The sequence below is a fragment of the Diospyros lotus genome, chromosome 14 (genome assembly GCF_014633365.1).
Source record: "Diospyros lotus cultivar Yz01 chromosome 14, ASM1463336v1, whole genome shotgun sequence".
Taxonomy (NCBI): domain Eukaryota; kingdom Viridiplantae; phylum Streptophyta; class Magnoliopsida; order Ericales; family Ebenaceae; genus Diospyros; species Diospyros lotus.
Window position 1 is genome coordinate 3311957 of NC_068351.1, and position 15404 is coordinate 3327360.

At 36.9% G+C, this 15404-nt stretch overlaps 3 protein-coding genes across 4 annotated transcripts; 2 read left to right on the plus strand and 1 right to left on the minus strand.

Moving 5' to 3' along the window:
* Nucleotides 1–1221: 1221 nt before the first annotated feature.
* Nucleotides 1222–6271, plus strand: LOC127789905 (serine/threonine-protein kinase PCRK1-like). Of its 2 annotated transcripts, none has more exons than XM_052318991.1 (5): nucleotides 1222–1840; nucleotides 2380–2857; nucleotides 3212–3472; nucleotides 3671–3793; nucleotides 5481–6271. In XM_052318991.1, the coding sequence occupies exons 2-5, from the start codon at nucleotides 2441–2443 to the stop codon at nucleotides 5982–5984; spliced, it is 1305 nt and encodes a 434-aa protein (XP_052174951.1). In that variant the 5' UTR covers nucleotides 1222–1840; nucleotides 2380–2440; the 3' UTR covers nucleotides 5985–6271. The 2 variants fall into 2 exon arrangements, with proteins under 2 accessions (XP_052174951.1, XP_052174950.1); XM_052318990.1 differs by having other exon boundaries at nucleotides 1224–1840; nucleotides 2432–2857.
* Nucleotides 6272–6786: 515 nt separating this feature from the next.
* LOC127789904 (pentatricopeptide repeat-containing protein At2g32630) lies at nucleotides 6787–12194 on the minus strand. Its single transcript, XM_052318989.1, has 2 exons — nucleotides 11995–12194; nucleotides 6787–9181 (listed from the first exon to the last, which is right to left on the minus strand). Exon 2 carries the CDS (start codon nucleotides 9131–9133, stop codon nucleotides 7289–7291), a length of 1845 nt encoding a protein of 614 aa, XP_052174949.1. The 5' UTR covers nucleotides 9134–9181; nucleotides 11995–12194; the 3' UTR covers nucleotides 6787–7288.
* Nucleotides 12195–13412: 1218 nt separating this feature from the next.
* LOC127791205 (small polypeptide DEVIL 16) lies at nucleotides 13413–13645 on the plus strand. Its single transcript, XM_052321055.1, has one exon. It carries the CDS (start codon nucleotides 13453–13455, stop codon nucleotides 13621–13623), a length of 171 nt encoding a protein of 56 aa, XP_052177015.1. The 5' UTR covers nucleotides 13413–13452; the 3' UTR covers nucleotides 13624–13645.
* Nucleotides 13646–15404: the final 1759 nt, after the last annotated feature.

Consider the following 15404-nt stretch of genomic DNA (forward strand, 5'->3'; position numbering starts at 1 on the left):
CAAGACAAAAAGAGAGAATTCATGCTTTCAAGGCATAAGTCGAGTTGTTAGATGAATAATATGTTAATATCAATTCAGTGAGTTATAAGTTCGATTCTCGCCCTACGTAAGGTCAAAGACCCAACATGTAATTTATCTTTTCTAGCATAATCGAGAGCACAAGTATCGGGGGCCGCGCAATAGCGGTCATTTCAAAAAAGAGAATTCAGTTCATATAAATATAATATCAAGCATCAATGTATATTAAATAGAGTATAGTTCAGAGTGAATATTATGATAAATATGTGTTTATTTGGAGAAGATAAATAAAAAAAATCATAAAGATTGATAGAAGTTCATTTACGTAAATGAGACCGGGGAAATTTGTAATAAAAGAGAGAAAAAATAAAATTTGGTTAAAACTGCTTAGATGTGAGATTATTATTGTTAAACTATACACAGAATATAATCAAAGATATTAACAATAAGCGTAGGGCTTTTGTCTGGGTTTGGTAACTTGTTCCCATGGGCTGGCCCAAGCCCATAATGGGTTGAACCAATTAGGCCAGCTCTCAATTTCCATTTCAAGTCCACTAATAATCAAAATTTAATTTATACCTTGGCTATCTCTGCACCTTGGGCTTTGGAGCAGCGCCAGCTACAAAATGACATCCCCACCTGCAATTGGATCCATCTTCCGTGTACTTTCCTCTGGTCGGAATTCCACTTTACTTTTCAGTCACAATTCGGGATGCCAAGTCAAAGTCAAGATGGGTAGTTGGGCTGGGCAAAAGTGCAAGTCAATAATAAAGACAAAATACAGTTGACCAGATACATCTCTCCCTTAATTTTATGTATTCTTATAATTATAATCATTACTTTACTATGATCAAGTAATACCTTACTTTAGATTAAAAAAGTGTTACATTTATTCTCTCATCAGTTCATATGTACACATGCACATGCACAGTATTATAGGTGCACTCACCATTCTAGGGAATAAAAGTTATACCCATTTTTATTTTTATTTTTGGCACAAGAATACATACATACATACACATATATATGTATGTATATATATAATTAACAACGAAACCAAAAAGCACAAGAACCAGGGTGAGAGAAGCTATATCCTATAATAATGGCCTTACTGACAACATAACAACCTCATTAAATTCTCATCATCACCAAAGCTAGCTAATTTCCATGTTCTTTTGACCCTAAAACCAAAGCCTCGTTTTTCCGAAACCACTAAATTCATCTTCTAATGTTTCAGATGTCCCAACTTTCATCTTTTAACGAGTCAAAAGGAAAAAGAAAGGATTATGTTGTATGATCAGATGAAGTTCTCGAATCTGTTGATCGGATAAAAAGAACTTCAGTCATTGTCAGTGAATGCTTCGCCGATCCTTCCTCTCCTTCAAAGCTTGACTATGTCAACTATTGCCAGCTGGGTTTGGGCCAATCTTATTTTTCAATTCCGGTGATTTTGACCTCAGGATTCTCATTTTCTCTGTTTCCCTGAGACTTTCTCGCCCAGATATCATTCTTTTTCATTTTAAGTATTCAAATTCAGTGTTGTAACTTTCCTGTGATTGTGCTTGTACAAGGATTTTCAGCCTCTTCTATAATATATATATATATATATTTCTTCTTTTTTGCTTTTTCTACATGGTCTTCTTTCACATTTTGTTGGTAAGCTGACCTCCGGACGCCGTGTGAGGACTTCTCCTCTTGTTTCTGCTTTTGGGGTCTTTCTATTTTCTGGGTTTCTTCTTGTAGATTCTCAAGAATTGGGATTTTCCATCCGCAGACAAGGGGGGTGAAACCAATTTCTGATACCAGATTAGGAAACTCTGAGGTGGGTTTTATTTTTCCTTTTTCTTTTTCGAATTTATGTTTCTGGCACATCACATGATTTGTGTACAGAAACAGTGAATCTCTTTGCTGTATATACATGAAGAAGTTTGATTTTTGGCTCTACTTTTGGTTGTGATGATTTTAGGAAACTTTGATTGACAAATACGTCCAGTACTAAAATTTGTGTGCCCTTTACCTTTCTTGGCCTCGTTTTACTTACTTTTGATCTCAGCAATCAATGAAATCAAAATTAGGTTATCTAGATAATCGACTGTTTTGTGGGTTTCTTCAGCCAGCCTAATAAATACTGCCTTTTGGGTTCCTCCTGGGCTTTTTGTCAATTCTTGTTGGGATGACTGAAAGTAAGATTTGAGTTTGAATTTGATACACCATAATTTCTCGTTTCTGGACTAGCTCCTGATTCTTTTGTTGTTGCTGGTTCGATTCTTGATATGTTGGTGATTTGTAAATTTTCCTCGCTCATCATGCCTTTCTTAACTTGCCATGATGTCATAGTATCAGTCTGCCTTTCTGTTTCAGTTCACTGATGATGATTCGATATTATTCCCTTGTTCTACATCTGGATTTGTAGTGGTTGTTTATGTGGCCTTTGTCGGAGGCTATGAAGTGTTTCCATTTCTCCACTGGACAGAAGAAGGAAGAACAGAAGAAGGATGAAACTAAGAACACAAAGTCCATGTCAGTTCAGTCCTCAAACTCTACATTTACTGAGTTTGAGATGAAGGGCTCCAGCTCTGAGTTCAATTCCCAAAATGCATCAGACATGAGTGCAGATTCCGTGGTGAGGAGCACTTTCCCGACCTTGTCTCAGAGGCCCAGCAATCTCTCAGTGTTCACAGTTTCCGAGCTTAAGGCGGCCACGAAGAACTTCAGCCGCACTGTCAAAATCGGAGAAGGCGGCTTCGGTTGTGTTTATAAGGGTGTCATCAAGAGCTCTGAAAATCCAGAGGACAAACTTGATGTTGCTGTGAAACAGCTAGGAAGACGCGGACTGCAGGCAAGGGCAAGCCCTTTCATACTTCTCTTATATAACATGATAACTGGAATGTGGAATCTTTCTTTTAATTAGAACAACATAGAATAAGCATTGGAACTAACATATGAAGGAGATGAACAATTAATGGAACTATGCTAGCTGAGATTAAACCTTAATGAGCAGCACATGGATGGTGTAGTAACTGAGGACCAAGTCTTCTGCAAGCAGAATTAGAGCATCTATTCTGTAGAACCATAGCTAGGAGCTAAAGGGACTGAAGTCTTTGCCTCATTATTCATTACATAAGTAACTTTCTTTAGAGTGATGATTTGCTCTTACACTTGTATGGTTTATACCTTCTGTTGCCGCCGGCAGGGGCACAAGGAATGGGTTGCAGAAGTAAACGTTCTTGGGGTGGTTGAGCATCCAAATCTTGTCAAACTGCTGGGTTACTGCGCTGAAGATGACGAAAGGGGCATGCAGCGGCTCCTGGTTTACGAATATATGCCCAATGGAAGTGTTGAGAGCCATCTGTCCGCTCGATCATCGACACCTCTTCCGTGGGCCCAGAGGCTGAAAATAGCTCAAGATGCTGCTCGTGGCTTAGCATATCTGCATGAAGGAATGGAATTCCAGGTAGATTCTTTTCACTCTAAAGCTTGATTACGTTTTCCGTATTCTTTTCATGGATGTGGATTATTCATAGAGAACAACCACTTCATAAAGTTTAATATAACATGACTGTAATGCATTCTATTCTATTTGTCTGTTAGTGTATATTATCTCAGATGATTTATTAACTTCAAACTGATGTTTTTGTTACTTTGCTCTTAGATAATCTTCAGAGATTTTAAATCGTCAAACATCCTGCTGGATGACCAATGGAACGCCAAGCTGTCAGATTTTGGATTGGCTAGATTGGGCCCTGAAGAAGGACTAACCCATGTTTCAACAGCGGTATGCTTAACCAAAACTCATGCTTCAATTGAACCTATATTTCCTAGTAGTAACTGTAGTTTTTAAATTAGCTCTTGAAACAATAATGCATCGCTGAAATGAATGTACGTGAGAAGATGATGAGGATGCTAAAGTGGATGTGTGGAAGTTGAGTAAGATAGCTTAGGAATGAATGGATCTTTGAGATTATGCAGGTAGCATCTGTTGAAGTTGAAATGAGAGAAAATCAATGGGATGATTAAGGACATGCATGCACAACAGAGACCCACTGATAATCCTCATTAGGAAATTCATAACATCCGTGTGGTAATGGTAGATCAAGATTAAATTGAGTTGAAAATTTATCCATAGTCAGAGCCCATAAACAAAGATAAGACATCCTGTGGTTTGGCTGGATTATGGTCCTTATAGGGCAGAACAGAGAAAGATTATCAATAGTCAGAGCCCATAAAGTTGGGGAATAAGCCTTTATTTGAGTTTGGTTGTGCATCTTAAAATCTAGTATATGGAATGTAAGTTTAGTAGAAATAGAAGTGTGGATGTTATAGTTGGATTTGAAGATCAAATTATTCCTAAAAAAGTTTAGTTTATGAGATAAAATCTCAGTTCAATATCCAAAAAGAAGATGAGATTATTGAAGACATTACCCACCTAATCCAGACAATATGATTAAAGTGTAAATATTCATACATTTTACACTATTGTAAAATCCTTTTAAAGCCAAAAGGGAAGTTATATCAAATGGTCATAAGTGCATATTTATTATGTGACGCAAAACATTGGGCAATTAAGTATCAAGATGTGCAAAGTGTGTGTGTGTGTTTTTTTTGTAGTAGCAAAATTTGAGTGTAAATAAAATGAAGATGTTAAAGTGGATATGCAATCATATAAGAAAAGAAAGAACTAAAATTGAAATTATTTGTAACAAGGTTAAAGTGGTGGCAACTATTGAAAATAAGATATATAATACGCGATTAAATATGTGAGAAGAAGACCAATAGTTAATGATAAAATAAGATCAGTAGATGCATTTGTGAGATGAATGGATGGATTGGAGGAAGTTTATGGTAAAAGAGGTGGGTTGTTAAAGACTAAAGAAAATTTGTTGAATTCATTTTTGGCCTTTGATTTTTAAGTAGAAGCTGCTTAGAGCTCTAGACCTTCATTGTACTCTTTCTGCACTTTAATGAGTGTGTGTGTCAGACTAAAAGTTGTTGAACCATTTATATGCTCAACCATTTGGGCTACCATGGATTTGACATCAATAATTTACTTTCCATTTACATGTTACATTAACAAGGGTAGTCTGTTCTTCTGGACCCTTGTTTCAATCATGTACTCTGGTCTTTCGATCTGTTTATTTGTTATTTATTGGACACGGGACAGGCCTCCCATTGTGTGAGTGTCAAGAGACGATCGTATTATTTATGTACAGCATTTCCCTTGTTTTATTTAAAGGAAAACAAATTGTTAAGAGGCTGCTTCTACAACTTAAACCCCTTAAGGACCTTATCCATATAGACTGATGTATTCTTCAGGGGATGTAAATAAGAGAACGATCTCTCTCGTCTATAATTTTTTATTTTTTTTTGTTGGACAATGCTTCATGTATAATTTTCTTTTAATTGCTTCAGTATTAAAGTCTTTAGTCTTTAGTCGTTAAAGCTCAATTTGAAAATTTCATCAGGTTGTAGGAACTTTCGGATACGCAGCTCCTGAATACGTTCAGACGGGGCATCTAACATACAAAAGTGATGTATGGAGCTATGGGGTGTTCATTTATGAGCTCATCACAGGTAGACGCCCATTTGACCAAAACCGGCCCAAGCATGAGCAGAAGCTATTGGATTGGATAAGGCCATACGTCTCAGATTCAAAGAAGTTTCCACAGATATTGGATCCTAGGATTGACTGGACTGGCTCTCTCAAGTCGGTAAAAAAACTAGTTTCTATTGCCAACCGGTGCTTGACCAGACATGCTAAGTCGCGCCCAAAGATGAGCGAGGTATTGGCGATGGTGAACCGGATTGTTGACGCACCAGCAGAGATGGGCAGTCCTCAACCGGCTGTAAGAACCTCCTCTGGGGAGACCAAAACAAAGGAGGCTAAGAGAAGGATTATGGACAACAGAATGAAAGAAAGTAGTTGGCTTCTTCGGGCATTGTCATCTAAGCTTATAAAGACAAAATAAGTTTTTTGAGCTGAGGAATTGGCTAGCTTTTCTGGTACACACAGAAGCTCATGTGATGTGAGATATAAACAGAACAAAATCCAGTGAATTTGTATATAGGTTTGAATGCAAATTGCACAAGACCATGCATGCTTTATGCAATAGAACTGCCTTTGTGCACTAAACTCGTTTGACTACTGATGTGAGTAAGCAGACTTCCATGCAATTTTGCTTCAATAATTCATTGTCTTGGTAGTGTGTTTTTGTAGTTGGGTATTGTGTTTTATACATGATGGAAAGCTTTTCTAGCCTCCCTTTTATCGATTCTACCCTATGAATCAATACAAGTTAATCATCATATCCCCAACACCAGACATTCGGATAAGAACAATCCCCAACAGATTATATAAGAATAATCAGTTGCTATATTGGCAGATATTTAGGTCACAAGAACTCTACATGCTCCAAGTATCTACCATTTGGAAAATTTCACATGAAGAAAGACAGCAGTGTCAACCGGCTTACCAGCAGCCTCAACCAGTTCGGTTTAAGATTACTTTGTTTCACTATGATAATAAAGTTGCAGTGGCATCCGTTGAAGATAAGTTGTGGGAGTCACAAATAAAATAGTCCAGACACATGACAAGACAAGAAGACTGATAGATGCACAATTGAGGCAAATGAATAAAAAGAAAGCGGCTTGTAGGAAAATAAAGACAGGAAGACTACATAAAACTTGATGGGAACCTTTAAACACTATGGCATATATCCTACGTGGTGACTACAAGTGAGGCGTATACAAGTGAGGATATATAGCCATGGATAGAGATAACTGCAAGTTTAAAATTTATGTAGCCAACCCCACCACATGGGATTAAGGCTTCGTGATTGCTGTTGTAATTTCCCCAACGACGAGAAAATCTGATACAAGACTAAGAAAACAGAACCACTTCAGATGAAGATTCTCTGTTGTCATTGCTTTTCTATCAAAGGTGGAAGAACATGAATTTGTGGTTACTACACATGCTTGTCAATAAACAAGAAGCAACATGACAAACTAGAATAAGGTGTCTTCTTGTAAACTCAAAGCCTCCTACACTAGAAGTTCAGCTCCTTTTTGGTTAAGTAGACTGCACCTGGGAGAATAACACCTCCCCCCATTCGTTAAGCACGAAACTTCAAGCAGAGCTCACAGGTTGGCATATATAATGAATACTGGATGTACAGGTGACATGAATCAGCAATATCATACCAAATCGACAGATAAATATCTCTGTGGCAGAGGCAAGAAATGGCGTGCACTTCGCAGTTGGAATTGCTTGAAGCTAAGGCATTACTTCATGAAGGCTGCCCACAAGTGAGGAGTATACTGTGTCATCGGGAGTAAGGCCCGTGCCCTTCATCTCATCAAACAATCTGAAAGCTTCATCCGATCTCCCTTCTTTTGACAAGCCCGAAATCATAGCCGTGTAAGCCACTACATTGGGGGATAACCCCTTTGCTGGCATTTCATTGAATATTTTAAAAGCCTCATCTACCTTGCCATATATGCATTCTCCATGCACAAGGGATGTGTATGTATAAATATCTGGCTTAAAGCCCTTCTCTTCCATTTCATCTCTTAGCTTATGAGCTTCTTTCATCTTCCCCTTCTTACTATACCCATCTATTAGAGCGTTATATGTGACTATATTAGGTTCGGCACCCTTATTCTTCATCTCCCTCAACAGCCTCTTAGCTTCAACAAAATTTCCCTCCTTGCAGTATATATCAATCAATGTAGTGAAACTCATTGTGTTTGGAGCCACTCCCTTGTCTACCATCGTACACAATAACATCTTCGCTTCCTCATGTCGGCTCAAGTTACAAAGTTCCGAAGCTATTATGTTATAAGTAACCACATCAGCCTTTAGTCCCTTTTTCTCCATTAACACCTGCAGCTTGAACGCTTGGTCTATCATCCCTGTCCTACAGTACCCGTCCATTAATGTGTTAAATATCACTTGGTTCACATCAATTCCCTTGCGCTGCATCTCTTGTAATAAAACTCCCACGGCCTCCATCTGTCCAGCCTTGCACAGACCATTAATCAGAGCTCCATAAGTGTGAACATTAGGAATAAGCCCTCTCTCAGTCAATTCATCAAATAATAAAAAAGCCCTTTTCATATTTCCCGCCTTACTGTGCCAACTTATCAAAGATGTGTAAACATGAACATCAGGCTCTATACCCCTCTCAAGCATTTCATTGAACAGCTTCTCTGCCTCTTCCATCTTGCCCGAGCCTGACCACCCATGAATCAAAACAGTATAGGTTATCGCATTGTAGGCCACTCCTTCCTTCTCCATCTCATTCAACACCTCCTTAACTTTCCCAAAATCCAAACTTCCCATATAAGCGGCCAATAATGTGTTATAAGTATATGCATTGGGTTTAATCCCTTGGCCAACCATTTCTTTCACCAGTTTCCTGGCCTTCTCAACCCTTCCAACCTTACTCAAGCAATCAACCACAATGGCCATTGAATACACAGTAATTATTACACCAGATTCAAGCATCCTCTGAAAGAAATCAAGCAATGGCTCCACTTGATCGTGTCTCTTCAGTGCAACCAAATAAACCATACAAGACCTCTCGTCCAACTCAAACCCATGATTTTTCATGTACTCAAACACGTCTAGACCCTCTTTAAACCTTTGATTATCAGCATAAACCCTAAAAAGCATATCAAATAGCTTCGAAACAATTTTGGGTGCTTGGCAATCTTGTGCCAGTAAGGAGGCAATCTCTGAAACTGGGCGTCTGAGATCGTCATCAAGGGCGACATTGTTTAGTACATTCTTGGCTTCAATGAAGTTCCGGGCTTTTAGTAAGCGCCAAACCAAAGTCACATGAGCCTGAAGATTTGGTTCATTGGAAGTCAGAGATGGTTTGTTTTGGAGGAACTTGAAGAAGCGTACACAGGATTTAGCCGGCACTTGAGGGTTTGCGAGCACAAGGTGGGTTGTGTGAGAATTAAGATTGGAAAGGAGAGAGGGGGGGATAGGGAGGGTTTTCGAGGCTGAGTTGACTAGGAATTTAGAGATCAAATTGGCAATTTCTTGGCTTGATTTTGAAGCGTGGCTTGTGGGGAAGACCTGCTTGACAGTTTTGAAGAACGCTGATGACATTTTTGCAAAGGTTTCAACTTTGCATTGATTTCAACCACAGGGGGACCCCTGCAAAAACTGTGTTAAGTACACCAAAAGATATAATATAGTAGTGCATCCCACTTTGTTTTTTTACCTAATCTCCAGCCTCCAAATAAGAAAAAAAGACTAATCCTTGAATTCAAGAGTAGAATCTTCATTGATAAATTCAAATATTTCAGTCAATATTTCAGCAGCATCTTGCTAGAGTCTGATGAATGTGGTTCCCATGTATTAATGACAAGACTTCTTTCTAGATCATTAAACAACACCTTGATTATAGTCGAAACATACACTAAGGAAATATTGTAAAACAATTGACATGCTTGCAGCACAAGACTTCTTCCTTTTTTCCATCTATGAGTTAGATAAAGATAGATAAATCCATGGGTAATAAAAAATTTTGAATTTTAAAATTCTTGAAATAAAAAAAAGGGGCTATAGGAGAAGTTACCAACAGTTTTACATTCGTATTTTTTTCTTTTTTTTAAGTTTATAATTGATCCCCAACTTACTCTAAGAAACTTATATAGATCAGCCACCCACACTTCCACATATGGACAATTGCAGTTTTGGTCCCCAAAGGCAAAGACAGCATACCAGAACATACAGTTAAACTTATAACATTAACTTATTTAACTAAAGAGCATTCTATTCTTTTCATGGAATTGGACATTCGCAAAGTGTCAATAAGTATTTTTTTTGAAACTGGATTATAAAATAGCAGGACGTGTTTGAACAAGAGTGATAAGCATCTGCCCACCAAGTGTCAAGCCCAACATTATGGGATTGCAGCCACAAAATGATGGTACTGTGAGTTGAAGAGACAGCAAAATAAGTGCAGAATTAGAGCAAAGCAGTGTAAGTTCACAGATGAAATAATAGTATTAAATTTAGGTTTAATAAAAGCTCAAACGTTGAGTTAGAAAATAAGGCTGTCATAAGTTCTAATAGTTGATCACAAAGGCTGCTTTCTAGTCTTAGCAATCCATCTATATTTAAAAAGTCACATGACAACTTACTAAAGTTAAAAATACAAATACTAACCATAAGCTAAACAAATAAGGAAAATAAAAACAGTACTAATAAATCAAAGAATATGCTCCTGCATCACAAAAACTGTCAGAGATAGGCATAGGCATATGGGACAACACACACAAAGGCAGACTACCTTCAATTCAACGAGAGCATTTTAGTACCTTCTCTTTGATAATGCACAAACCAAAAATTCCAAGAGTTTTATGAATATCTTATATTAATTTGTTTCGATCAGAGGGCCAAATCCAGAAGAGGAGGGTGACTCTTAAATTCCTGTGAAGAAAATTTGAAAAGAGTCTTAAATCCTCAGTTTTCTATTTCTTGTATTGTCTTGTTAAGAAAATTATATTAAATGATTGGAGGCTCAAGGTTGGAACTTGAATTGCAAGGAGAAATCAACGAAATTCTTCAATCTAGTATCCTGGCCTTTACATAATGAGTATTGGTGGTACTTTTGTTCCACTCAAAACATACATTTATAATTTTGATTGGTCTTTCAGGGTTGAAATCAATCAATCAATCCCAGATTTCATGATTTGCAAACTAGCAGATGTTCCATTCCATTCGAACACAGATATAGGATACGACAAGGCCCATATTAACACTTAGCATATACCTACAAGGATTAAAACTCTCAACTGGAATGCTTTGTATGGAACATTTTCTACAAGAAATAATAGATGAACAAGCATTTCACTGACCTGGCAACTTTAACAGAGACCTCTTTATGAATAAACATTTCACAAATGGAAACTTTTACTTTCTTTTTAACAGGAATAAACACATTTCACCCAAATGGCATTGGTAAGCTAATTCCATGGTTCCACGTGGATGAGAAGTTCATGTGACCTTTGCACAATTAAAGTCCCTTAAACATCCTTCTTGAGGGAAAAAAAAGGAAAAGGTTATATATATTTCCCAAATCAAGATGGAACAAAGACAAAAATCTTAACCAAGGATAAGGACCAACCAATTCTTGCCTCGTTGCTCAAATCCATTATTTGTGTGAATGGCAGACCCACTAAAATCCCACCCACAACATGAAGCACTGTAACGTTCAAAACATTAACTAATAGATGGCCCAGAGGTTAAGAAGTTGAACATAAGATCTCCACTACTAGCCTGCAGGTCTAAAGGTTCGTTCCTACAGGTCATAAAACACCAGAGATTAACTAAAATCTCCGAGTCCAAACTCCAAATGCAGCTACGCGGCCTACGCCAAATAGGTAACTTTCAATTCTTCTCCCACTTTGCTAGATGGACTACTAATTCAGAAAAAAATAAAGAAATAATAATAAAAGTCATTAGAAAACAGGAAAATAGCTAAAAGATAATAGAATAAGGATTTTGGAATAGAATGGAAAGGAAAACGAAAAGAAAATGAAATTACTAGTCTCTGTGTTTCCACACCAAACCCCTTTCCTTCTTTTCTTTTCTTCCCTGGAATCGTAATTCCAAACGTCGCAGTGGCATTTTAGTCTCATTTCCAGATAAGTATCAACACTTTAATTAGGAACAGAAAACATAGCAACCCAACACTAAAAACCCTGAAACTTAAAATCAGCTACATATCACCACACAAAACAGAGCAAGACATCTCCAGAAAACAACACAACCAGGACTTAACAAGCCCACCACCAAGCAAACCCACGAGAGCAAACAATCAAAAATGGCAACAACAAAACAGGCCATCCAAAAAAAACCGCGTATCAGAAATCCACAAAGAAATAGGAAAATGGACCAAAAGTAAATGACGCACACAGATTCAAATGCATAGAGAGAGAGAGAGAGAGAGAGAGTCTTACCCAAAGATTTGATGGCAAGGAGCAAGAAAATGGTAGGGAGAAGCACCAACGGCGAGGGCGGGAACGGCAGAGATGATGCAGTGTCGGCGGCAGGACTGGTCGGACAGTCATTCGTTCTCTCTCTCTCTCTCTCTCTGTGGTCGGCAGCCCTACCGTTCTAGGGATTTGGGACAGTTTTCGGCTCCATTGGGAGATTTTGCATTTTGCAGTCCCGCTACTTTACTACTTCATTTTTTTTTTTAATTTGTATTAATTAATTTTATTTTTTTATATTCCTTTTTAATTCTAGTTAATAATTTTTTTAATAACTACAAAAAAAAAATAGTATTTACCGTAATAATTTTAATCCATCCCTAAAATTTAAATCATAATATTTTATTATCGCTAATATTATTTAAATCACAATAATTGATATCGCTTGTCATTATGATTAATGCTCTTTTTTTAAAAAAAACAATTACTAAATTTAAATCTTAAAAAAACAATTTAAGAGAATTTAATTTTTTTTTTCATTTTTTGTACATTATGTGATTTTATAAGACCAGCATAATAAAAGTTTCTCACTAAAATTTTCTTATTTTTTCTACCCATTATGGTAAATACTTATTTATTTTATTCAATTTTTTTACAATATTTTCGATTAATCTTCTTCTCACACGACTAATAAACGGAATCATTCTAATTTAACTTATTTTTCTTAATAATATGAAAAATAAAATTCAATAAAATACTAGTGTTTTTTTAAAATTCCTATTTTCTTCCACTTTAAAATAAATTATGAACCATAAAACATAAAAAAATAATCAAAGGGATTTATTCAGCATTCTGTGCACAAAGTGTCAAAGAGTACTAGTAACTCCTTTGAGCAATACCTCTCACTATTCAATAATTCACTTCCGAGGAAGAAGACCAAGCTTGGCGCCTAACCCACAAACCCTAGATTTGTCCCCATCAGATTCTCAGTTTTTATGCAAAAATGTAGTGAAAATAACATGAACCCAGATCATATATAAATATTACTGCAAATGGGTAAGAACCAATTATAAATATAAAAGAATATATATATATGTGTGTGTGTGTGTGTGTGCATCATCATGTTCAGCTTCAGGTAACTTTTAATTACCAGAAAACAGGAGGCCACTCTCTTTACTGCTGGGTACAATTATTTAAGTGACAGCTTGTGTTGATAGCAATGGTCGCCATTTGTATCCATCTCAAGCCACCTCTATATAGTACTGCCACTGCACATGCAAGCTACCCCTAATGAAGAAGCAAAGCTAAGCCATGACTAAATTAAAACCCTAATGAGAATTTGAAAGCAAAATAAATATATTTATATATATGGACCCCTCTCAGCTCGGGGACTGCTATACATATATATATACATATATACGCTGGCCACTGCGGGCAGAGGGAATTACTGAAACTCTCTCAGTGGCGCTGGTGGTGGTGGCTGCAATGGAGGAAAGCAAGAGAAGCTTCAATGGCGAGCACGTGCAGGACACGTGCAAGTCATCATGTCTCGGCGAGAGATGCAGCCATCTGGCGAAGAAGCAGCGGGCCAGATTCTACATCATCCGGCGCTGCATTGCAATGCTGGTGTGCTGGCACGAGCGCGGTGATCCTTAAGAAAACAATATCCATGTTTTGATCTTCTAGATATATATTTATTTATATATATAGAGAGAGAGAGAGAGAGATTTTTAAGACTAACATTGAGTCCTTTGATAATACCAGGAAGTGGATGTACTTTTGTTCTCAATCGAGACGGTCTGTGAAAATTAATGGTTATCTGGGTTTGAAGGTCTAGTTCAGATCTGGGTCTTGCTGGTCAATTACTTTCTTGTTGGTCCTGTTTTTTATCTGCACTTTCCCAGCAGCCAAACAGACCTCATTCCTGAGATGTACAGTATATAGTTTTTTCTTTCTTGAACCAGGAAGCTCATGTGTCTGACGATCTCATGTACGGTTTGGGGAGCTTGCAGTTCTCTTAATCAATTCCCCCTTTTTTGAGCACTTTTTTTTTTTTTTTCCTGGATTTCATATATATATATATATATATATATATTAATATATAACCAAAAGTTATAGCTTTGGATATATATATATATATATTTGTGTGTGTATACATATATAAATATATATTATCTTCTTCAAGACTAGATGTATAGATCAAGGTGATTTGAATAACATTAAAATCCTCATTTAATTTCCATTCTTTCTCGATGCCATCCATTTATAATGTTTCTTCTTCATTCCATCCCACACTATTCTAATTGATCATAGCAAACCCCTTCCTCTTCACTCTCAAAGAACCTCTCAAACAACCAGAGACTTCATGTTCATCTAACTCTAAAACCAAGGAGAAGACAATAGAAAGAATTCAACAGCTAAATGATAAAAGTTCAAGATCCTTTCTTCTAATTTCTCATCCAATTAGTGCTTGACTGTGACTGCGTCGCCACCTTAATATCAAACAACCCCTTCCGAGAATCATTTGCCAATGCATGGGCAAGATATATCCTTCAATAATTATACTATATAAAGTATGACTTGTAAGAGTGTAATCTCACTTTTGTTAAAACCTATTAGTACTTATGCTTTCAAAGCGGACCAAGCAAGAAAAAACACTAGCGCATTCAATGCGGAGTTGAAATGATAATGATTTCTACTGTATAGCTTGGTTCTCCTTTAATGGCTACCATCTGCAGCACAGACATAAACGGTTTAATTTTTCTCTTTTAGTTTCCTCTTCTTGGGGGGCAAAATTTGGAATAACATTAAATGATTGAAATGGAAAGGCATATGCCTATAATGTATTGAGGATGATGCCCCCCCCCCCCCCCCCACCCCCAAATCGTACCCGATTTGTCAATTCAGACAACCTAATCACTAGTAGTTATGCCTCCGAAACATCAGACAACAGTTTTTGAATTAATTATTTTCTTGGACTTTCCCAAGTCTCTATTTTCTTCATCAATGTTCTTGCGTCCTCAATCCCATCAACAATCCATCTTCATGAGCAAAAGCATGCTTCTCCTTATGCAACCAAAAGGGTGGTTTGTCTGGCCATTAACGAACCAGCTTTGGCAGCTATAAGTGCAAAATAATTTACCATCGATTATTCTTATTGTACAGTGGCATTTTATTTGAATTGGAAACTAAAAGTAATCAAGTTTTTCTTGTATTTTAACTTAAAATATAATGTATAACAATTCAAAAAAATGTGTTTTATATTGTTGATTTAATGATCTTAATTTGATCAATCTGCAACCAGTTTAGAGGTAAGTAAAAAAAAAAGACCCTCTCCCAAAGAAAGACTTCTTTTAAAAAAAAAAAAAATCAAAGAGAGACTAGCTAATAGCAGGATTTTATCTTCTGGTGTCTGAAAGGACAAAGCAACAGCCTTC